Consider the following 21,992-nt stretch of genomic DNA (forward strand, 5'->3'; position numbering starts at 1 on the left):
GAGCCAGCCTGGGTTGGCTGGGGCTGATTTATTTCCAGGCTCCTTATTTTTCTCCTGGGATTGTGGCAGTCAGACCCTGGGGCTTTGCGACCACTTGCTAGTCAAATCTGCTAATGAGAAAACATCTGCTCTACATCAGGCTGGTATTACTGCGAAGTGCTGTCGTGGTAGTGAGGACAGGTATAGACAAGTGCCAGTGTGTCACCCTACCACAGCCCAAAGGAGCATCTCATCCCTGGAGGCACCAAGGCCAGCTTGGATGGGCCTGATCTGGCGAGGGGCAGCCCACCCACAGCAGGGGTTTGGAGTTGGGTGGGCTTTGAGGTTTGTCCCCAACCCACACATTGTATGATGTAATGATTCTGAGGTTTTGCTGTGACACCAAGCTGTTCCCAGCCTCAGCAAGGGTCATCACTTGCCATCAGGGTGTTGAAAACTGGACCAGCAGCAGCTGGGCTCGGCACATCCATCAGGAAATGCCCTGGGTAACAGCAGGCAGCATCTCTCTGACTTCTCTGAGCGTGTCTCCCTGCCCGGCCGTGCAGAGCCGTGTTCAGTGGGAGCTGAACTAATTGAGTGGAGACCATACTTCGTGGAGTCCATCAGAAACAATTTAGTTCTGGGTTGTGGAAATTGGCAGCTCCTTACCCAGCTCTTGGGTCTCATAATAAGGCCGGGACCGACGCTGCTTTTTTTAACCTGCACTATTTACTTGCCCGGATCACTGCGTTGCTGCTCAGCGGGAGCTGGCTGCTCCGCCGTGCTGGAGAGTGGAGGATGCAGCTGCCCAAACCGTGGCTCCCACGACAGCTCTGTAATCAGAGCTGCCTACTCCTGTTTGTTTTAAATCGCTTGCTCTTATTTTTAAACGGGTTCATTCAATCGCCACTGTGCTGTGACCCCGCTGCCACCCCCTGACCCTGCAGCCTCCCCTCCCCACCTGGGCTCAGGCTGTGTTGTTTTCCCAGCTTCAAGGGCTGCTGTTTCGCAGATGTAAAAATAAAAGCTGTAACATGTTTGATGAGAACAGGGGCAGCAAAGCCTGCGGCCAGACCCAGAACACAGAGGGTTCGAGCTCTGTCTTGCTGGCTGAGATCCCTCCAGCCTTATGGTCCTGCACTGTCCTTTCTCACACCCTCCCCTTGCTTCTCATTGCTTTTCAGATGGCTCAGTACTTCTGCACTGGCGTCCTGGAGGATGAGATCCTCTTCCGTCACTACGCCCTCAACGTGCCCTTCTACACACACTTCACTTCACCCATCCGCCGCTACGCAGACGTCGTCGTGCACCGGCTGCTCTCCGCATCACTCGGTGGGTGCTGTGAGTCCCATACAGGTGGGGCTCCTGGGTTCCTGCCTTGAGTACTTGGGGTCTGCATCCCACCAGGCAGCTCTTTGGCATGTGGGTGTCCTCAGTGCGCATGGGGGGAGCTGGGCCATGGGGCTGCTGTGCGGTACCTCTGGAGCAAGAGAGTGTGAACCTGTTGTTGTCACTCATCTCCTTCCTAGGTATCAGCTCTCCCATCAAGATGGAGAAGGAGGCCATCCAGCGACAAGCAGAGCACTGCAATGACAGGAAGATGGCTTCCAAGAGGGTGCAGGAGCTCAGCACTGACCTCTTCTTTGCCATCTTTGTCAGGGTAGGAGCAGTGATGTTTTCTCCTGAGGGGTCTCTCAGATTTCCCTATGAGTGCTCAGTCTGGGGTAAAGAAGGGGATGCACTGGGACAGTCCCTGAGCTTCAGGACCTGTTGTCAACAGCAGTGAGACAGGGCTCCCCTTGTGCATGCTGGTGTAGAATCATAAGTGGTAAAATATCCCAAGTTGGAAGGGGCCCCATAAGGATCATAGAGCCCAACTCATGGCTCTGCACAGGATGACTCAAAAATGCGACCATGTGTCCTATGAGAGAGTTGTGTCCTAACAGGAGTGTGGTCCTCTGGAGTCTGAGGCCATGGTGATGGGTGTCCTGAACGAGGCCTTTGATGTCCTGGTGCTGAAGTTCGGAGTCCAGAAGCGAATCTACTGCAATGTAAGTGCCCCCAACACTGGCAGTGTGCTCACTGCCTCAACACACTGAACACAGCCTGGGTGTCCCTCAGCTCCCTGGAGGAGTCTGGGGGCCCGGAGCATCACAGACCCTGAGAGCAGACTTTCCCCACTACATGCTGTGGGTAATTTGTCTCCTTAAAAGGTGATGGAGGCAGATTTGTGGGGATGGAGATCAACATGGGGCTGAAACAAGGAAAGGGAAGGAGGTTGGCTTCCATTTCATTTGATCACGTGGTGTATCTGGGGCTGAGACAGCACTGCCGTAGGCCAGCACCTGCAGTTAGTGACAGCAGCTTCTCGTAATAACCTGGTTATGTGGCTGGCAGTGACATCTTTAAGCAGGACATATAGCGTGATCTATGGGCTGTTTGTGTATAGCAGCTGCCCCTGATTTACTTGCTGAGCTCAGGCTGCTGCATCCTGGTTGCTACAGAGGACTACACAAAAGCAGTGTCATTGCCATCCGAAGTCAAAGCAGGGAGCGGGGCTGGGGCTGCCAGGGGCCACAGACTGTTCCCAACATCTCCGTGTCTACAGGCACTGCCTTTGCTGGGCTTCCACTTCCAGAAGGTGGGGAGGAAGCCAGAGCTGACACTCATGTGGGAGCCAGAGAGACTGGAGGAGGAATCTGTGTCCCAGGTAAGACCCCACAGCACAGGATGGACTCAGAACCCCACGGATCCATCCCGTGATCTACATAGGAATGGATCTGGGCAGCACGATGCCTTGCTGGCAATCAGACCCTGCTGTCCCTCTCTGTCCCCCTCTCAGAGAGCCTGACCCCAGCCTCCACTTCCCCTCCCAGCACCCAGCCCTATTCCATCCCATCCACTGCCCCCACTCCTGACCCCACCACCGCCTTCAGACTCTGCCCTGCCTGCTATGTGCACTGCCTCCCAATCCAGTTTCCTCCTGAATTTAATTAACTTGCTGTTTACTTCCTTCTTCCAGATCATCAATTAAGATATTAAGTAAGATCAGGCCTAAGGCAGCTCCTGCTTAGTCCCTTCCCCCCATTCTGGTATTTCTTGCCCCTCTTGCTGACACAGCCCTGCCATCAGGTTTCCACCCATGTGACAAGGCTGGGACCCAATGAGGAGGGTATTTTTTTTAAACCAGACTTCCTGGGATGCAGCGTCAAATGGTTTAACAGCATCTAGAAATCTCTCTCTTGTGTCCCTGTCATCTATTAACTTGGTAACTCAATCAGAGGGAGCAATCGCATTTGTCTGGCTTGATTAAGTGGTGCCTCTCTGCCAACGTTTATCTGGCGTGGCTGTAAAATCACAGCTGTGTTGATTGCTGTGTTCTCTTGCCTGGTGCCTGGGCAGGGATGGGAGGGTTTAATCCAACCCTGTCCTCACACTGAGAGCTCTGTTCTGGGAGAGTATTACTCCTGATAGAGCTGACCTGGAAAATCCCTTCCTGCCCAGGGGAAATGTTGCTCAGCTCAGGAGGGTCAGAGCAGAGCTCCCCAGTGCTGCTGGAGGTTTTCTCCTCTTGAGCTGCACTGTGTTCACAGCAGCCCTTCAGTGCGTCCTGAAGTGGTCTTGATTCCTCCTTCTCTACAGGAGTGGGTATCACTCACACCCTAGCAGGGACCTGCATTGGAAAATGAAGCCCCCAGCATGAGCAGAGCCCATTTTGGTTAAGCAAACACTCGGCAATGGAGGAAACTCCTCCACGCCTCCTAAGAAAACACCAGAGCTCTCCCCCTGGAAGCAGCTCTGAGCTTTCCTTGAGCACATCCCCAAGCCAGGAGTGCGGAGCTGAGCACAGGATGGCTGCAGAACGGCTTCTCTTTGCTTTGCTCCTCACTGAGTGCTTTGATGCATTTAAATCTCAATGAGATTTTCCTGCTCCAAGTGATGAATCTGAAGCAGCCAGGTGCAGGAGGAGCAGGGAGGGTTGGACTGTGTTATCCCCAGTGGCTTTCTACCTGCTCCTGCCCCCTAGAAACCCAGAAGGATGGCCCTGCCAGACCTTGGGGACAGTGAGAAGGGGATGAGGGCACACATCAGGGCACGATCCCCAACACCACACACATCCATGCTGGCTGTCCCGACCATCTTGTTGTTCTGTGTTGGGTGCAGAGCTGATGGATGATTTATGTCCCTAAACCACACCATTGCACAGTGATTGATCCAGGGGCCGGCAGGCAGCATGCATTCCTGAGCAGCAGGCATTGATTTTCTGCTGTCTTTATTCCCTCACGTCTCCCTTATCCAATCCCTTCCCAGGTCTCCTTTCGCTGTGTGTACACCAGCGGTCATTTCCTCATTACAGGATGCTGAAAAAAAGCACGATTCAACCCAAACCCTGCTGTGATGGCAGCCCACTAATAACCCCCTCTGTGTCCTTGTGCAGGAGATCACCATTTTCACGCTGGTGGAGGTGGTACTGAAGTCAGATGGTGTTCCCCTGAAGTACAGTGCTGTGCTCAAGAGGCCAAGCACCAAGAAGTGAGCGGCTGCAGCTCCAACACTTCATCACCAGCGCCTCACCAGCACCCACGGGGATAGAGGGGACCCGCCAGGAGTTTGGGGATTTGTGTTTTAAAAGTGACAGCCTTTTATTTCTGGTTCGGATTTTAACCCAGGGATTGGGTTGCCCCAGATGGGGCATTTCTACTGGCAGATATTTTTAGCTTTCTGGTTTGGTTGTTTTCCTTTAGGAGGCAGTGGGTGCCCATCCCTTGCCATTGGGGGTGCCTGTGGTGGGGGATATGTGGGGACCGATGTCCCTGAGAGCGGAGGGGCTGCTTTAGACCAGGTGGGTTGACCAGGCCTCTCAGGAGGGCTCCCAGCTGGGCCATGTGTCGTGAAATAAAGCCAGGTCAGCAGCCATAGTGAGGTCTGTGCGCAGGTTTCATTTTGCCTTGTTACTTGGGCAGGAACCCAACTATAACTCATCTCCCAGGCTGCCCTGTGCCTCCCAGGGCCTTGTGCAATCCCAGCCTCTGTTTGCTCAGTGGAAGGTGGGGGTCAGGGGGATGCACATGCTCCCAACCTGCACTGCTTCCACTAATGCCCCAGTCTGAGCCACCACTGACCAGCACCAGGTCCCTATGGTGCTCTGGAAGTGTCTGTGTCATCACCTCCATGGGGCTGGGATGGGCTTCTGGCAAGAGGGAATGGCTTCACCGTGCTGGCATGCAGGGAGAATGAACACTGTGCTTTGCTTTGCATTGGTGATGGTGACAGCTGTGGCCCTGGCATGGACACAACTGCTGCGCACAGCAGCTGGGACCTGACTGAGCCTGGTCTGCCTGGCTCAGCACCAGGGATTGGGCACTGGGATGGGTCAGAGCTGAGTGTACTACGTGCACCCCAAGAGCTGGGAGATGTTGAAAGTCCCTGAAGTCCACAGGGGATGGGATGGTGTCATCCTTCCAGTTGTGCCCATGTGCCATGGCCTTGCTCTCCACTCATGTGGGACGTCACTTCTCCCTGACCGTGGACACAGCAGCCTGTTCCTCTGTGGGTTTCCTTCTTTCTTCTGCTTCATGGACACAGAAGGCACTGCATCACCCTGTCCCTTGGGAGAGGGAACCTGAGGACACTGACACAGTAGCAAGCTGTCCTCCCCTACCCCTCATTCCTGCATACTCTTCTTGTTTCACTGGGAAAACAAGCTCAATCCAGCCTAGCCCAGCATATCTGCAAAAACAGCCCTTTGACCTACACACTCCCCACCTGTCCCTGGGGTCTCTGCAGGTGTGGAGCTATGGACCCCCAGGTACCAATACAGCCTCAGGTACAATGAGTGCCTCACGGCAACCCCACTCCCCAGGAATGGGCTGGAGGTCCTCCCTCACCCTGGGGGGGAAGGGATGACCCCCGGGGAGGGCTGGGGACACTGGGAGGGCAGGGCCACAAGATGTCCCTGAATGTTATCAGCCCATCGTCTCACCTGCAGCAGGGGCTCAGCCCTCCGGCGGCACAGGGCAGGGCAGGGCATAAAGGGCTGTGAATCCCCCAGCCTTGCACACAGGCGGCAGCATGGAACGGCTGCTCTCTCCCAGGATCTGCTGCTTCTTTCTTCTCCTTGCCCCGCTCACAGCCACTGCGACCTCAGGTGAGAGCTCAATGGGGGACATGGTTGGGTGGGAGCTCTGGGGCTGCTCTGGGGCTCTGCACATCCCCAGCTCTGCTCTGACATCCAGACGCCGAGAAGACCCTGCACTACTGGAATGAAGGGGCCAGGAGGAAGCTGGAGGCAGCCCTGACCTTGCAGCCAGCGGCACAGCGAGCCAAGAACATCATCCTCTTTGTGGGTGATGGTGAGTGCTCCACGGGTGCTGCCATTTCCCATGTCATTCAGCACCCTAGGGACAAAGCTGTCCTCTAGCAGCTGTGGGCCCCTCTTCCCCTGGTAGCATGGCCCTGGAAAGGGAGGGCAGGACCATCTCCAGTCACAGCTCTTTGTCACCCCTGGCTGCAGGCATGGGGCTGCCCACAGTGTCAGCAGCCAGGATCTACAAGGGGCAGCTGGCCGGCAGCTCGGGTGAGGAGAGTGTATTGGCCATGGAGATGTTTCCCCACGTGGCCCTGGCCAAGGTGAGCAGGGCAGTGCAGGGGGGGCACCATGCTGCCCCCAGCCCCTCTGATCCCCTATCACCCACAGACCTACACCATCGACAGGCAGGTGCCTGACAGCGCTGGCACGGGCACAGCCTACCTGTGTGGGGTGAAGACCAACGCCAAGACACTGGGGCTGAGTGGGGCGGCTGTCTATGGCAAATGCCGCACAGCATTCGGCAACGAAGTGGATTCCGTCCTGCACCGGGCCCGGCTGGCAGGTATGGGGTGGGTGCACTCATTGAGGAGCCCAGCACAGCGCCGGTGGGCTCCCCGCAGACCCTGTGCCGTGCTGCAGGTAAGTCTGTGGGCATCGTGACCACCACGCGGGTACAACACGCATCCCCTGCTGCTGCCTATGCGCACTCGGCCAGCCGCAGCTGGTACGCCGATGCCAACATGCCTCGGGAGAGCCTGCGGGATGGCTGCAAGGACATCGCACACCAGCTGGTGCACAACACCGACATCAACGTGAGCTGGGACATCAGGGTGACTGCATCCCTGGTGCTGTGTCCCTGTGCTGGTGGCAGCTCTCCCCCCTCTCCTTGCAGGTGATCCTGGGCGGCGGGAGGGCCTACATGTCCCCCAGGTGGACCCCGGACCCTGAGTACCCAGAGGACTCAACGCAGAACGGAACCAGGAGGGATGGGCGGGATCTGGTGTCCGAATGGCTCAGCAGCAGGAAGGTAGCACAGAGGGGACGCAGGGCTGGGCACAGCGTGTGTGCCACTGCCACCACTGTGTCCTCATCTCCAGGGCGCACGCTACGTCTGGGACAAGAAGGGCCTGGATGCGATTGATGACACCTCTGTGAGCCACCTCATGGGTAAGAGCATCGCTGGCTTAATGTCAGCAATGCAACCCCACTCTGGGTGGCATGAAAGCTCCAGCCCTGCTCCTCCAGGCCTCTTCGAGCCCAAGGACATGAAGTACGAGCTGAACCGCAACACCACCACGGACCCCTCCATCGTGGAAATGACGGAGAAAGCCATCCGCATCCTGCGCAGGAACCCCAATGGCTTCTTCCTCTTTGTGGAAGATGAGTGCAGGGCCCGGGGCTGGGAAATGGGTCCTGGCAGCCAGGTGGGATCAAGGTGGTGATGGCCCCATTCCCTGTGCAGGTGGAAGGATCGACCACGGGCACCACAGCGGCCGGGCCAAGCAAGCGCTGATGGAGGCCGTCATGCTGGACCGGGCAGTAGCACGGGCAGGAGAGCTGACGGAGCCCTCCGACACACTGACCGTGGTGACAGCTGACCACTCACATGTCTTCACCTTTGGGGGCAACACGCTGCGAGGAGCCTCCATCTTCGGTAGGATCTGGAGAGGGATATGAACCCCAGCTCCCACCCTGTGCTGTGCCCCCATGGGAGGCTGTGGGAGCACCAGGAAGCTGCTGGCTGGTGCAGAGAGTGACAGAGCCCTTCCCCATGCCAGGGCTGGCCCCTAAGAAAGCAAAGGACAAGCGAGCCTACACCAGCATCCTGTATGGCAACGGGCCGGGATACAGCATCCGTGATGGGGGCCGCCCAGCCGCCAGCCTCCCAGCTGTAGGTAGGATTCTACTGGAAGAGAAGGGATAGGGTGGGGGTCTGGTGCCTTTCTGGGCTTCACTTGGGTCAGGAACTGCCCCAACAGCAGGGTGATGGGAGCAGCTTCCTGCAAAGGGCAGAGGAGCTGCCCCCAGCACCATTTCTCCTGCTCTCCCCACAGAGGACAAGGACTACAGGCAGCAGGCAGCAGTCCCCCTTGATTTGGAGACCCACAGTGGGGAGGACGTGGTGGTGCTGGCCCAGGGACCCATGGCCCACCTGTTCCATGGGGTGCAGGAGCAGCACTACGTTGCCCATGCCATTGCTTATGCCGCATGCCTCAAGCCTTATGATGCCAGACCCCGCTGTGGTTCACCCCGTAGGGCATCCAGCAGCACCCAGCACTCCCCACGGCCCCTACTTGCTCTCCTGGCCCTCTGCATGGCTGCCTTCATGGTGGTGGGCTGAGAGACCCCACCAAGCCCTGATTCAGCCCCCTGTTGTGGACAGGAACACAGGATACAATAAAATGTGGGATGTCTTTGCCATGAAAGGGTTTGTAGTGGTAGTTGTGTGTCGGTTTCTCCAGGTTGTGACTCCTAACTGGGGTCTGCAGTGGGGTGAAGCAGAAGAGATGATGGTGAGGGGTGGCCATGTCCCTGCAGCTCCATCCCTGGGGTACTGGGAGTCCATGGTACAGAGGAGTTTGCAGAGCTTTGAGGTGCTTTGCACAGCTTGATACAAGGGCTGGTCCTTACACTTAGTCCCCATCAGTGCTGCCTTTATCACTCCATGAAGTGCTGGGTGGAGCCACCAGGAGCACCCCAAGTCCCTCCTCCTGCACCCGGTGTTCCCCCCCACACCCCCTGCAGCACCCAGCAATAAGAAGGCAATGAGGTGCCAGCAGCCCAGCCCCATGGCCTTTGCACTGATAGCCCGATAGCCCAGCATGATGCCACGCCATCTGCGAAATGCCAAACCCCTCAGGGGCTGATCCTGGTCCAAAGTCCCTCCCGAAGTCTGCAAAAGAGGCAGGCACAGCTGGAGCCGGTGACAGCTGCTCCGGTCCCATCATGCGGCTGCTGGCACCCCTCGCCCTCTGCCTTGGCCTCTGGGCAGAGCTCTGTGCTGCTGTCATCCCAGGTACGAACAGGGATGGGGATGGGGACACACAGCCCTGGTGCCAGTGTGGTGCTGGCCTGGCTGCTCATGGGGCATGGCTCAGCAGGGAGCAGGGGTATCCAGCACTGGAACGGGGCTTTGTGTCTGCTTTCTGGGGACACTGGGCTGGTGTTGCCCTTTGGGGTTGGGGTCCTGCTTTTGTTTGGGCCAGGAGGGGGGTTGTGATGTGCCTATAGCTCCTTTACCTCCATGCATTTGTCCCTATCCCACTTGGCAGCTGGTTTCTCCCACTGCATCCCTTCTCGCTGCACACTCCCTTCCTGTCATCGTGTACACCTCTGTGTCCTCCCCTCATCCCAAGCCTGTGGCTTCATCTGTACTCCCCCAGTGGGGTTATCTCATGAGTGGGAGCCCAGTGAGGTCCTCAGTGTGGGGATGCCCAACACTGGGTGTTCTGGGGGAGTGGGTGCCTTCAGCTGATGTGGGCAATGCCCCTTCCCAGTGGAGGAGGAGGATCCAACCTTCTGGAACAGGAAGGCAGCCGCTGCCCTTGATGCCACCCTCAAGATCGAGCCCAGGACGGCAGAAGCCAAAAACCTCATCATCTTCCTTGGAGATGGTGAGTCCCACTGGTGCCAACACACCGCAAAATGGGGAGGGCTCCTGGGCTGGGGATGACCTGAACCCTCTCTCCTCGTCCAGGATTCGGGGTCCCCAGCATCACAGCCACCCGGATCCTAAAGGGGCAGTTGAAGGGGAACCTGGGACCTGAGACTCCCCTTGCTCTGGATTCTTTCCCCTACGTGGCTCTCTCAAAGGTAATTCTCCCCATTGCTGGGCTTGTGGCCATGCTGCAGGCTACAGGGCTGTGGGTGCAGACATATGGTGAGCATGCCCTGTACATGTCCTCGGCAGACATACACTGTGGACCGTATGGTCCCCGACAGCGCGGGCACAGCCACTGCCTACCTGTGTGGGGTGAAGGGCAACTACAAGACAATAGGGCTGAGTGCGGCCGCACGCTATGGCCAGTGCAACACCACGAAGGGCAACGAGGTCATCTCAGTGCTGCAGCGAGCCCGTAAAGCTGGTACTGTGCAGGGCATGGGGTGGTGGGGACACGGGGCATCACAGCACTGGGGCTGTAAACCATGGTGTGGTGTGATGGGGCAGGGAAGGCAGTGGGCATCGTGACGACCTCGCGGGTGCAGCATGCATCGCCCTCGGGGACCTACGCGCACGTGGTGGATCGCAACTGGTACGCGGACGCCAGCATGCCTGCTGAGGCCTTAGCACAGGGCTGCAAGGACATTGCCTGGCAGCTGGTGCACAACGTGGACATCAATGTGAGTGCCTGTCCATGGGGGGGCAGCCCCTGCTGACCCAGACATCCACACACTCTGTGCCCATCTCATCCTGTCCAGGTGATCATGGGAGGCGGTCGGATATACATGACACCTGCGGGGACACCAGACCCTGAGTATCCCACATACAGCTCCGAGAATGGGATACGGAATGATGGGCAGAACCTCATTAACAAGTGGCTGTCAGAACGGAAGGTAGGTGACAAGGAGGGGACAGCCCTCTGCCCACCAGCCCTTATGCATGGGGCTGGGCATCACTGATCCCATGGGGTTCTACCCACAGGGTGCCCGCTATGTCTGGAACAGGACAGAGATGCTGGAAGCTGCTGCAGACCCCAGTGTGACTTATCTGATGGGTAACAAATGCCTCACGGGTCAGGATGTGCACTGCTGGGATGCCTGCAGGCACTGAGGCAGTGCTCACTGTGTCCCCCCGCCAGGACTCTTCGAGCCCATGGACATGAAGTACGAAATGGTGCACAATGCCACCCTGGATCCCTCTCTCACTGAGATGACGGAGGCAGCGATCAAAGTCCTGAGCAGGAACCCCAATGGCTTCTACCTCTTTGTAGAAGGTAATTCAAGGTTGAGGTCCCAAGGGTGGGCAAGAGAGGGGAGGTGGGTTCTGCGCTACTCATCTCTGTGGTGGTTTCCAACCCACTGTGGCCACCCACCTGCAGGTGGGAGGATCGACCACGGCCACCACGAGGGCATGGCTCAGCGGGCACTGACGGAGGCGGTGGAGTTCGACACGGCCATTGAGCGTGCAGGCGAGCTGCTGGACGAGGCGGACACACTGACCGTGGTCACTGCTGACCATTCACACGTCTTTTCCTTTGGCGGTTACATCCTGCGTGGCACCTCCATCTTCGGTAGGGCTCAGAGCAGGGAATGGCCCCAAGCTGGGTGCTGCCCCTCTCTTGGGTTGTGGTGTGGGTCTTCCTGGCTGATCCCCTCTCGTTATCTCCTCCCCAGGCCTGGCCCCTCTACAAGCCACCGACCAAAAGAACTACACCTCCATCCTCTATGGGAATGGGCCGGGCTACCCAGGCGCCATCCGGCCCGATGTGAACAGCAGCATTGCTGGTGAGGGCACAGGGCAACAGCGTGGTGGTGGGAATGGGCTGGGGGTCACCTCCCCACTCACAGGCTTCTCTCTCCCCAAGGGGATTTCAGTTACATGCAGCAGGCGGCCGTCCCCCTCAAGTCAGAGTCCCACGGGGGTGAGGATGTGGCCATCCTGGCCAAAGGCCCCATGGCCTACCTCTTCCACGGGGTGCAGGAGCAGAACTACATTGCCCACGCCATGGCCTATGCTGCCTGCCTTGAGCCCTATGAAAACTGCCGACAGCGCACCAATGCTGCACCCTCGGCCCACCTCACCCCGCTGGCTCTGCTCCTGCCTGCTTTGCTCTTATCCCTCTTCCACTGACCCCACAGCTTCCATCCCTGTCCCCCTGAGCACACCCATGGACAGCAGCTCTTTGGAGCATCCCTGCTTTGGATGTGGTGCACTGAATCCTGTGCATGGGCTGGTCCTCACAGCCTGCACAGGGTGCTCACTGTTCAATAAACCTTGGTGCAATGCTGGCATGTGTGACACTTGGTGTGTGGGATGGGGAGGATGCCCCTGCCCCATGAGTCTCCTCACCACTGTGCTGCCTGCTGCCACCTGTCCCCATACCATACCCCGGCACATCTGGCATATCCAGTGCTTTATTGACCAGAAAGAGCAGCAAAAAAATACAGCACATGTCTGTGTGCACTCCCAGGCAGGCTGGCATCACCCCAGCCCCCAGTGACTAATGGGAACAGGATGGAGCTGGCACAGAGATTAGTACTCTTGGTACACACAGTGCCTTCAGGTCCCCTCCTTGCCCTGAGCAGCTGTATGTGGGGAGGTTTGCAGTAGCATGGACAAGAGGGTCCCACTGGGATGGAGCTCGTAACCCCAATGAGTCCCCTCTGTCTTGCCCCCCCCCCACCCCAAGTTGTTGCCTATTTTGGGGTGCACCCTTTGCCTATAGGGCAGGAGGGGTGCAGGCAGAGAAGGGTGCTAGTGCAGGGATGGGTACTGGGGTGCCAGCCTGGGAGGACAGTGACCTCACCACACCGAACACTTGTGCACTGGGTTCATGGGTGAGTTCTTGGGGCAGTGGAAAACCCGGCCAAACTCCTCAAACTGTGAGACACTGCCCAGGACCCTGTGGGCAGGGGGAGAAGCTCAGAGCTGTCCCAAGGACCCTGCCCCTCACCCCTGCCCACCCCAATGGCACCACACCCCATCCATGCACCCATTTTTACCTGTAGTGCTCCGGGGCGTGCTTGTCTGTCAGGACCTGAAGGTAGATGGACTGGGATCGTCTCTTGATGCACCAGTTCTAGGGGAACAAAGTCCCATGGGTGAGACAAGCAGGAGACCCCAGATTCTGACACCCATCGTGACCCCCAAAGTCCTGGCACACACCAGGACTGGCCCATCTGGCTGCTGGGGGATGAGGGCAACAATGCTGTGTTTGTTATTGCAGGGTCTCCCGGGAGACTGCAAATGTGGTTCAGATGTATTGGGAGCACTGGGGAATGTTTGTTGTTGTAGGGTCACACTTGTTTATTATTGTAGGGTCTCTTGGGGCCGTGGAATGTGCAATTGCGGGGTCCTCCAGGTTCATGTGAAGTTGTTATAGTGGGGGTTCTCTGGTAGAGATGGGGGAATGTGGTTGTTATTGTAGGGTCCCCAAGAGCACGCAGGTTGTGTGGGGTGGTCTGTTGGATAGTGGGGGTACCTGCAGAGCACAGGAGCTGCTCATAGCCACAGACACCACCTCACCTGGGCAAAGGCGATGAAGAACAGCTGGTCGTGGGTGTACTTCAGGTGGTGCAGGGGGTGCTCCGGGCCATGCTCCCGCACCCACTTCTGGTAAGCCTGAAGAACAAGAGGTGCCAACTCTGCCACAGAACCCCCAGCAAGCAGGACTGCCATGGCCCTGCTAGGGCTGTGATGCCCCAGGGTGGGGGACACTCACGTAGTAGGCAAGCTTGAGCCCCCCCATGTCAGCGATGTTCTCCCCCAGTGTGTGTTTGCCATTCACCTGCCAAGAGAGGAGTGGCATGGGTTGAGCAGAGATGTGCTCTGTCTCCATGGTGGCATGAAGGCAGTGCCTCAGTTTCCCCCTCAGGGCTCTGGGGGTGTTCCCATCTGAGGTGTGTTAAGTGGTGGGGTCCCTGGGCATTGCTGTGGGAAGGTCTTACCCGCTGGTTGTAGACAGTGAAGTTGTCGTAGAGGTTGACAATGCACTGTGCCTTCTTTAGGAACTTGCTGTAGGACGTCTCTGTCCACCAATGCACCAGATTGCCATGTCGGTCGTACTGTCCCCCTGCAGGCACCACTACTGGTCATGCCAAGGGAGCTGGGTGGCCCCAGGACCCCTTCTCCCACCCCAGCAGGGCAGGGGTCTCTCACCCCAATCATCATAGCCATGGGTCAGCTCATGCCCGATGATAGTGCCGATCCCGCCGTAGTTCAGTGACCTGCCAAGGGGAGCAGTGGTCACCCCAAGATCTGACCCCACCCACAGCCCTGCCCCGGCCCCCTCCCCAGCCCCACACTCACTGCGGGAACTCAGGATCATAGAGGGTTGGTTGCAGGATGCCAGCAGGGAACACTGGGGACAGAGGACAACATTGCAGGGAGGGGACAACCTTTTCCTACCCCGCAGCATCCCTTGATGCCAAGGGACCCCACACTGTCCCCCCCCCGTCCAGTACTGGGCGTTGCCTCACCCATCTGGTTCTTGTTAGGCAGGTAGTAGGCATTGAGGGCCTGGGGGGGCAGGAGCCACCTGTAAGAAGAGATGGAGGCTGTGGGGACATGGAGGGACAGGGAAATGCCACCCCCTCACACAGTTAGGATGCCTCATAGCCCCCCTCCCAGGTAAAGTGATACCCACGCAGACTTGTCCACCTCCTGACGGATCTTCTTCACTGAGAGCCTGATGCTGAAGGCGATGCTGTTGAGGATGTTCTTGAAGTAGGTCTTCTCATCAACCTCAAACTGCAGGGGGACATGGCCATATCAGAGGGGGACTGCAGCCCTGAAGTCCAGCCCCATGAAGTGTGGGAAGCAGAGCTAAAGTGTCCTCCCACCCCTATGAGCCTTGGGGACAGAAAATGTAGAGTTGTGCTGTTGTGCTGGATGAGGTACAAGTGCTGCTGTGCCCCCAGCACCTCCCTGGAGTCCCTGGGTCATGAGGGGTAAGGGGCACCTCCAGTCCCTGCTGAGAATGGGGTACGATGTGGGGAAAGGCTCCACCCATGTGGCTGTGGTCATGCAAGTGATGGAGCTGGTGATCTACCAGGAGGTGGCTTGTATTGAGACAGTATCTTCCCATCCCGGTCTGCCTGCACCTCTAACTAGCCACCCATAGGGCCCATCTCCCACACTGTGTGCCTGTGTGCTTCTTGCCTCATACTCCTTGTCAATGGCCTCTGGCTTCAGCAAGAAGTCGGGGTACCCGATCATCACCATCATGTACTGGAGCTGTGGGCAATGCAGGTGGCAGGGTCAGGGCCTCTGTCCCACATTTCCCCATGGGGACAAAGATAGGGGAACATGCTGGGGACTGCCACCTTGGCCCTGGCAGCTCTCCGTGTCTCCTCATCCATCCAATCCAGCTCATCCAGGCGTTGGTCCAGGATGTATTTGATGTCCTCCACCAGCTGCTGCACCTACAGTGGGTCACCACGGGTGATGGAACTATGTTCCAACCACCCACCTGCAGGGTGGCACCTTGGCAAGGGGACAGGAGGGCACGTACCTTGGCCTTGCTGGCAGAGGAGAAGTACTCCTCAACAAAGAGAGCACCCAGGGCCATGCCAAAGTGTTTGTTGGCCTGGCTCAGGCAAACCTTGCCCAGCTCCAGCTGCTTCTCATTGCCCTCCATCTCTTTGGAGAGTTCATGGATGGCATCACGGAAAGGGGTGGAGAGGTGCTCGCTCAGCACCACCACAATGCGCCACAGCATGTAGTTGTGGAGGATCCTGGGGAAATGGGATGGGATCAGGTCCCTTTTGGGCATGTACCAGAGTGGGGACATCCCAGTAAGGAGTACCCATGTCCCATGGCACCCAGGGATGAGGTGGCTCTGCGGACATCCCTGCAATGTTTGTGGCATGGTGCAGGTCTGGCAGTGTGATGGCTTTGTTGGCACCCATGATGGGGAGATCTTGATGGGGACTCATGATAATGTCCTCAACCACAGCTCCCCATGCACCCACCCCATTGTGCCTTACCACCCCCTCACCTGCTGGGTGTCACACGGATGAGGTCAGACACCTTGTGCATGTAGTCGGTGGCCAGCAGCACCACCTCTTCATCCTCTGAGAAGTTGTCATGGAAGATGCGGTCCAGCAAGCGCTTCCACTTGAGCTGGCAGCAAGGGGCACATCAGGGTGGGGACCCCATCCATGTCCCCTTCCCGTGGGACCAAGTCTGGTCCAGACACCACACCCAGCACCCAGGGAAGTGCGGAATGGACTGACTCATCACCATCCAGAGTGCATTGATTTGGGGGAGCAGTGAAGAATATTTCTAGGGATATAAGGGCACTGCACCACAGGGCTCTTCTTACCAGGGGACATGGGAGTGGCAGCAAGGATAGTGATGGAGCAAGAGGACAGGGACAAGCAGGGGCACAGGGCAGGCAGGATATGTGGGTAGCAGGGTGCTGGTGGGGGGAACACACCGTGGGGGTGATGCGCTGCAACTCGCCCAGAGTGATTTTGTGGTACATGCTGCTGACGTCCCTCCGCACATCGTCGTACTCGGACACCGTGATCTGTGTGGGGTGGGTACAGTTGTCACCTCCCCAATTCCCATCCATGGGAATTGGCATGGGGATAGGCACAGCTCTGGGGTATAAAGGACTGTGGTCCCACATGCACCATGGCTCACTGCCCCCACTGGGAGTCCCAAGGGCTGGACACAAGGTCCCTCAAGGCTGGAATTTGTGTTCCCCAAGACAAGGGCAAGGGGCCCTCAAGGAGCTGGGGTCCTTGAGCTAGAGGGACCCAAGGGCTGGGAATGGAGGTCCCTCTAGGCTGGGACTAAGGTTCCCTAAGATATGGGCATGAGGTACTTAAGAGCCTTGTGTGGGTTCCCAAGGATGGGGAATGGAGCTCCCCTAGAGTGGAACTGGTTCCCAGTGTGATGTGGCTGAAGTCTCTGGGAGTCCTGTGGACCAGGCATGAAGGTCTCCAAGGCCTTAGAGTACAAATGTCCAAGGGGATGGAGTTCTCAAGGGCACAGCAGGGGCACCCCAAACCCAGAACAGTCACCCCACTCACGTTGGCGAGATGCTGCTCCAGCTGGAGGATTTCCTGTGCCTTTTGCTCCACATGCTCAGCTCCCAGGAGTGTAAGCAGCCTCTCCATGAAGACACGGTAGGCAGCCAGGATCTGTGCCAAGGTAAGGGACGTGTGTGCCTCCTGCACTGCCCCCTGTCCCCTCTTTGTCCCCCACTCCTCACCTTCTCACTCTCCTCATCCTGCCCCAGGTATAGGGTGCGCTCGGGCAGTGTCAGCCCATCCTGGTCAATCTGTGGATAGATGCAGGCAGGGGGTGAGCAGAGCTCTGGGGTGAGTGGGGAGCTGCACTGGTGGCAGGGCACCTCCTGACACCCCGAATGGTGGTCTCACTCCTTTGTGCAAGATGCCCCATGGGGAGCACAGAGATGGGCAATGCTGCGCAACTGAACACATCTCATGCCTCTACCTTGCCCATCACACGAACTCAAAGCCTTTCCCTGTAACACACGCTCCCTCTAGTGTACACACACACTCCTTCAGCGCAGCCTCTCTCCTTCCTGTCCCCTGCCTCACACACAGCCACACACACACCTACACACTTACATCCCTCATCCACAGCACCACCAAGGTGATGGGGACCAGGGAGGCTTCATGCCTACCAGTACCACTGCCGTGACCAACACCTTGTCCCCACCATGCCATCCCCATCCTCACCATGCCATCTCCATCCCCACCATGCCATCACTATTGCCATCATGCCCCCATGGTGTCCACCCACATGCTGACCATGGTTCCACTGCTGTGCCCCACAGCTATGCCATCATCATGCCCACCATGATGTCCCCACTATGCCAGTGCCATATCCCAGCTGCACCCACTGAAGATGCTCGAGGCTTGGCCACTTGGACAGAACCCACCCACGCCCTGATCACACCATAGGGTGAGGGACATGGGTGGCAGGAGTGGGGCAGCCTGTCACAGCAGTGCCACTGGGATAAGGGTGGCAAGGTGTCCTCACCCGGATGACGTAGCGGGAGGTGTTCCTGTCGTCCAGGCTGACGGTGAGCGAGAAGAGCACTGCGGCACTGTAGACCCCCTGCGTCTTGTAGAGCAGCTCGTTGAGGTCTCCACTCCCCGGCGATGCATCCCATCCACCACACTCCCCAATCACCTCTAACATGGGCCGTGGCCCCAAACGGTCGATCTCAGCCCGGTTGAGGCATGAGCGGAAGAATTCTTTCACCTTCCTCTCAGCAGATGTGGGGGCACGGCGACGCACAGGGCGGCTCAGCAGTGCCCGCAGCTTGGCCTCGTTCTGCTCGGCGATGGCCCCAATGGTGCCGTACACCAGTTTGTCTTCAGGGATGCCGTGCCGACGCAGCCACCCGCCGCAGGCAAAGGAATAGAAATCCTGGCAGGGGTCGATGGTGGCATCCATGTTGGCACTAAGGAAGCGTGAAGCCCGTAGGAAAGCCTTCTTCTCTTGGCAGCCCTCCAGGCAGTAGCTGTCCCCTTCAGCCGCCAGGTATTTGAGCACCAGCATGCATGTCAAGATGACACAGAGCCCGGCAGCGAACACCAGCCCTGAGAGCAGGCAGATCTCCCTGCGGCTCCAGCGTGGCAGCCCCCCACCACCACCGCGCTTCTTGGTCCCAGCACCCAACTGGAGAGCAAAGCCATTGGGCAGCGTGCCGCTCTGGTAGCGGCTCACGTACTTCACCTCCTGGAACTCGTCGTAGTGGGCAGTCAGTGAGTAGGTCTTCTCCATGGCAGGGGCTGCAACTGGGGCTCATGGACCCCGGTTCATGCTGGAGGTGTCCGGGTAGGTAAGATGCTCCTGGAAAAGGCAAAGTATGCGGTGTAGGGAGGAGCAAGATGGGGGATGTTTCTTGCCATCAGCATCTCCCATGTCATTGTCACAGCACTGCAACACACTGGTGGCATTGGTGGCCCTAAAGCCAGGAGCTCAGTGTCATCCCAACCCTGCTGCTGTCCCCTTTGTCCCCACCTGGTGTTGGGTTCCACCTCCACCCAGCCCATGGCTCAGCTCCATCCCACCCGCCTGGAGACAGCACTCCAAGTGCAAATCCAGAGTGATCCAGGGAGCTCAGCATCACACCACAGGGTGAGGGGGTTACAAGGCTGCCAGCCCCTCCAGGCAGAGTTCAGAAAGGGAAGGAGGGCTCCAGGGAGATTTTGGGGGAGGAGGACACTGCACAAGGCTGGGTTGAGTGGCTGCACACTGGGTTGCATTGCTTGCACTGCGTTGTGTCGCGTCGTGCTGTGTTGCATTGGGTTGGGGTGGGTCGTGGTGCTCTGCGTTGCAGTGCGTTGTGCCTGATTGTGTTGCATGCAGCGCACTGTGTGTGTGCAAAGTTAACTCTTGTCTGGAGGGGTTCCTGCATCCCCCCAAGCCCCCAACAACCCCTCTCCGCTACCCAGTGCCCTGTGGTCTCTGTTCTGGAGATGGGCGGGGGGGGGGGGTTCTGCCCGTGGAGAGAAAAGGGATTGAGGGTGGGGAGGACTTCAAAAGGAGATCCCAGTCCTTGCTCAGTGCACACCAACATCAGATTTGCAGGTGTGGGCAGGACATGCTGGAGACAAAGAGCTGCTCGGTGGGGGTGTGGACCATATTGCTGCAGCAGGACCTCCTCAGCACCCCTAAAGCCTCACTGCCTCTGCTCCCACTCAGCAACTTAGGTGAAGTTGTGCCCGGGCATCACAGCTCTGTGCCGGGGAGAAGCTGTATGGCTGCTGCTGCCATTGGAAAGTTTGTGGGGCGAGCGGTGAGCACAGAATCGGGGTGGGGGCTGGGAGCTGGGAGGGCTGCAAGGAATGAATGGTCCCTAGGATGGTCCCCGGGATGCTCAACCAAACGCAAGGGGATGCTCGGGAGGTGCCCACGGAATGCTGCTCAGGATGCTCCGGGTGCTCGGGAGGTGCTCGCCTCGGTGCTCGGGTGATGCTCGCGGGATGCTCGGGAAGTGCTGCCCGGCATATTCGGGGGATGCTCGCGGGATGCTCACCGGTAGGATGCGGGAGGGTGCTGGGGGCTGCTCGGGAGATGCTCCCCGGGATGTCCGGGGGTGCTCGGGGGTGCGTCCCGCTTGCTCACCGAGGCACTCGGGGGCTGCTCCGGGCTGCGCTCGGGGGATGCTGCTGGGGATGCTCTTAAGGTGCTGCCCGGGATGCCCGGGGGATGGCCGGGAGGTACTCACCGCCGTGCTGGGAGATGTCTGCAGGCTGCCCCGGCGCTGCTGTCGGGCCGGTCCGGCGGTGCCCGTCCGGCTGCGCGCCCCGTGCCGAGCTGAACGGAGCTGCGGGGCCGGAGGGAGGGAGGCGGCGGGGCGGGGAGGGGGTGGCGTCTCCAGCCCGGCTCTCCCGCAGGCCAGGCTCCATTAACGAGATTATTATGCAAATAGAGCAGCCCTGTGCCACCCGCCTGCCTTACCTCATCCCCGGCGGCGGGGAGGCAGGGCAAGGGGAGGGCGGGGGGATGCCCGGACCCCCACCCCGGGGGAACTGGAATAGGTTTGGCAGTGCCACCAAGGCTGGCACCGCTGTGTGGGGACGCCGGTGCCACATCCGACAGCCTGGAACATAGGGTGGGCACTGCCCTTGGGTACATCGTGGCTGTCGGATCCCCCCTCCGTGCGGTACCTGAGCACGTCGGGGTGCCCGTCCCGTCCTTCCAGGGGGGATGCAATGGGATGGGCAATGGACGGAGCTTGGGAGGCTCCAGGTGGGAGAGAGTGGGCATGGGGGTGACGCAGGGAGGGGGGTATGCTCACTCAGACACGCACACACACACACACGCGAAGGTCCGGGAATATTAAACTGCATTGCAGATAAATCCCCAACATAAATATCGTGAGCTGCTCTTCCACTGGGGGTGGGGGGGGAACGGGACGGGAGGGGGGGCAGCAGAGAGATTTATGACCCACCCATTGCACAGCCCAAACAGCAGCTGCAGACCCCCAGCCCCACTCAGCCATCCTTCTGGGTACCATGGTATCCCCATCCCATGCAGTTCTACGGCGCCTGGGGTGAGCGCTGGGTCTTCCTGGTGCTGGGGTGGGTGCTGTGCCATGCGGCATGGGAACACTGTTTGGCATGGGGACTGGTGACTCAGCCATGGGACACACTCATGCACACTCACACCACCTCTCAGTGACACAGTGACACTTTCCTTGGCCACACTCCATGCTCCACAACCCCCCCCCCCCCAGATGCCTCCAACTGGGCATCACCAGCCCCAGCAGGGCACAGGAGCATCCAAACCCAACACCCAAGACCCATGGGTGGGCAGGGGATGCCCAGCCCTGCTGCTCACCAGGGGATGATGAAGGGTCCCGGACCCACTTGGCACCTTGGTGGAAGCATGACAGATGTATGCAGGAAAAGGGGAGAGGGATAAAGGGGGGGGGGGGGGGGCAATGTTATTAACAACCCTGGGTGTTGCTCCAACAGGGCCATAAAAATTAAAGGCGTGTGGATATAAAAGAATGGATAAATCTGAGCTGGCCGCAGAGCACTGTGGTGTCCCTTGGGGGGTGGCAGCTCCAGAAAATGTGGTACAGGGAGTATGGGATGGGCACTGCATATAGACAGATCCTGGGGGTCAGGCAGCATCCATCCCCACTGCAAAGTACAGCAAAAAAAAATGCCGTGGGCAGTGCCAACTTGTGGAGCTGGTGCTGCAGAGCAATAGGCTGCTCCTAAAACTGGGCTGGAGGAAAGAGGGGTCGCGCTGACCGGCAATGGGCATGGGGTGCTCCTTTCTGGGGTGCCCACAGCCTACACATCCAGCCTGGCCCCAAGGATGGTGCCAGTGCCCCTGTGCCATGCACTCCGGATTGACCCAACCTGGTGGGACTGGGGGTCCTGTAGCCCCCAGCTCTGACCCCCCCCTCTCCTCCAGCCCCACAGGCCACCCCGCCAGCATCCTCATTTTCCCTGAGATTAGCCGCGGCGCGGGAGCCCCTGTGCACCGCCAGCAGGTGACAAATAAGATTTTTCCACTCTCCCGAGCACCCGGCAT

The 21,992-nt window shown here is 58.6% G+C and overlaps 4 protein-coding genes across 13 annotated transcripts in view; 3 read left to right on the forward strand and 1 right to left on the reverse strand.

Annotated features, from left to right (window-relative positions):
• Positions 1-4,896, forward strand: part of DIS3L2 (DIS3 like 3'-5' exoribonuclease 2) — a 155,833-nt gene extending 150,937 nt beyond the window's left edge. For 8 of the 9 annotated variants that reach the window (XM_085513147.1, XM_015871831.3, XM_015871834.3 and 5 more), the window contains 5 exons: positions 1,164-1,311; positions 1,509-1,639; positions 1,926-2,030; positions 2,588-2,689; positions 4,418-4,896. In XM_085513147.1, the coding sequence (XP_085369273.1) occupies positions 1,164-1,311; positions 1,509-1,639; positions 1,926-2,030; positions 2,588-2,689; positions 4,418-4,516 (585 nt within the window). In that variant the 3' untranslated portion in view covers positions 4,517-4,896. Of the gene's footprint in view, positions 1-1,163; positions 1,312-1,508; positions 1,640-1,925; positions 2,031-2,587; positions 2,690-4,417 lie in introns of those variants that run through there. The other variant, XR_014933266.1, reaches the window with a different exon arrangement.
• A 1,033-nt stretch (positions 4,897-5,929) lies between these two features.
• Positions 5,930-8,715, forward strand: LOC107318236 (intestinal-type alkaline phosphatase-like). The gene is made up of 11 exons (XM_085513150.1): positions 5,930-6,127; positions 6,216-6,332; positions 6,494-6,609; positions 6,677-6,851; positions 6,929-7,101; positions 7,182-7,316; positions 7,387-7,456; positions 7,535-7,667; positions 7,750-7,943; positions 8,068-8,184; positions 8,344-8,715. The coding sequence occupies exons 1-11, from the start codon at positions 6,052-6,054 to the stop codon at positions 8,628-8,630; spliced, it is 1,593 nt and encodes a 530-aa protein (XP_085369276.1). The 5' UTR covers positions 5,930-6,051; the 3' UTR covers positions 8,631-8,715.
• A 431-nt stretch (positions 8,716-9,146) lies between these two features.
• LOC107318235 (intestinal-type alkaline phosphatase-like) lies at positions 9,147-12,238 on the forward strand. Its single transcript, XM_015871838.3, has 11 exons — positions 9,147-9,305; positions 9,787-9,903; positions 9,987-10,102; positions 10,200-10,374; positions 10,458-10,630; positions 10,709-10,843; positions 10,932-11,004; positions 11,089-11,223; positions 11,329-11,520; positions 11,624-11,734; positions 11,815-12,238. Exons 1-11 carry the CDS (start codon positions 9,236-9,238, stop codon positions 12,078-12,080), a joined length of 1,563 nt encoding a protein of 520 aa, XP_015727324.2. The 5' UTR covers positions 9,147-9,235; the 3' UTR covers positions 12,081-12,238.
• Positions 12,239-12,346: 108 nt separating this feature from the next.
• ECEL1 (endothelin converting enzyme like 1) lies at positions 12,347-20,261 on the reverse strand. Of its 2 annotated transcripts, none has more exons than XM_015871836.3 (18): positions 20,170-20,261; positions 17,970-18,788; positions 17,173-17,241; positions 16,991-17,101; positions 16,390-16,482; positions 15,949-16,073; positions 15,463-15,685; positions 15,275-15,373; positions 15,111-15,185; positions 14,596-14,699; positions 14,429-14,487; positions 14,259-14,310; positions 14,109-14,176; positions 13,898-14,022; positions 13,672-13,737; positions 13,476-13,571; positions 12,953-13,029; positions 12,347-12,852 (listed from the first exon to the last, which is right to left on the reverse strand). In XM_015871836.3, the coding sequence occupies exons 2-18, from the start codon at positions 18,717-18,719 to the stop codon at positions 12,753-12,755; spliced, it is 2,292 nt and encodes a 763-aa protein (XP_015727322.2). In that variant the 5' UTR covers positions 18,720-18,788; positions 20,170-20,261; the 3' UTR covers positions 12,347-12,752. The 2 variants fall into 2 exon arrangements, with proteins under 2 accessions (XP_015727322.2, XP_032302413.2); XM_032446522.2 differs by having other exon boundaries at positions 19,978-20,261.
• Positions 20,262-21,992: the final 1,731 nt, after the last annotated feature.

Source organism: Coturnix japonica, chromosome 12 (assembly GCF_054131305.1).
Source record: "Coturnix japonica strain WE chromosome 12, WE-NBRP24, whole genome shotgun sequence".
Classification (NCBI taxonomy): domain Eukaryota; kingdom Metazoa; phylum Chordata; class Aves; order Galliformes; family Phasianidae; genus Coturnix; species Coturnix japonica.

Bases quoted from the DNA above. Each gene is read 5' to 3' on its own strand.
- LOC107318236 (XM_085513150.1), top strand. From the start codon at position 6,052: ATGGAACGGCTGCTCTCTCCCAGGATCTGCTGCTTCTTTCTTCTCCTT. The intron at 7,102-7,181 runs GTGAGCTGGGAC...CTCTCCTTGCAG, and splicing joins TGCACAACACCGACATCAAC to GTGATCCTGGGCGGCGGGAG. The intron at 7,317-7,386 runs GTAGCACAGAGG...CCTCATCTCCAG, and splicing joins AATGGCTCAGCAGCAGGAAG to GGCGCACGCTACGTCTGGGA.
- LOC107318235 (XM_015871838.3), top strand. From the start codon at position 9,236: ATGCGGCTGCTGGCACCCCTCGCCCTCTGCCTTGGCCTCTGGGCAGAG. The intron at 10,631-10,708 runs GTGAGTGCCTGT...CATCCTGTCCAG, and splicing joins TGCACAACGTGGACATCAAT to GTGATCATGGGAGGCGGTCG. The intron at 10,844-10,931 runs GTAGGTGACAAG...TTCTACCCACAG, and splicing joins AGTGGCTGTCAGAACGGAAG to GGTGCCCGCTATGTCTGGAA.
- ECEL1 (XM_015871836.3), bottom strand. From the start codon at position 18,719: ATGGAGAAGACCTACTCACTGACTGCCCACTACGACGAGTTCCAGGAG. The intron at 14,023-14,108 runs GTGAGAGACCCC...TGGTGCCTGCAG, and splicing joins CCATGGCTATGATGATTGGG to GGGGACAGTACGACCGACAT. The intron at 13,572-13,671 runs GTGAGTGTCCCC...CTTGTTCTTCAG, and splicing joins GGCTCAAGCTTGCCTACTAC to GCTTACCAGAAGTGGGTGCG.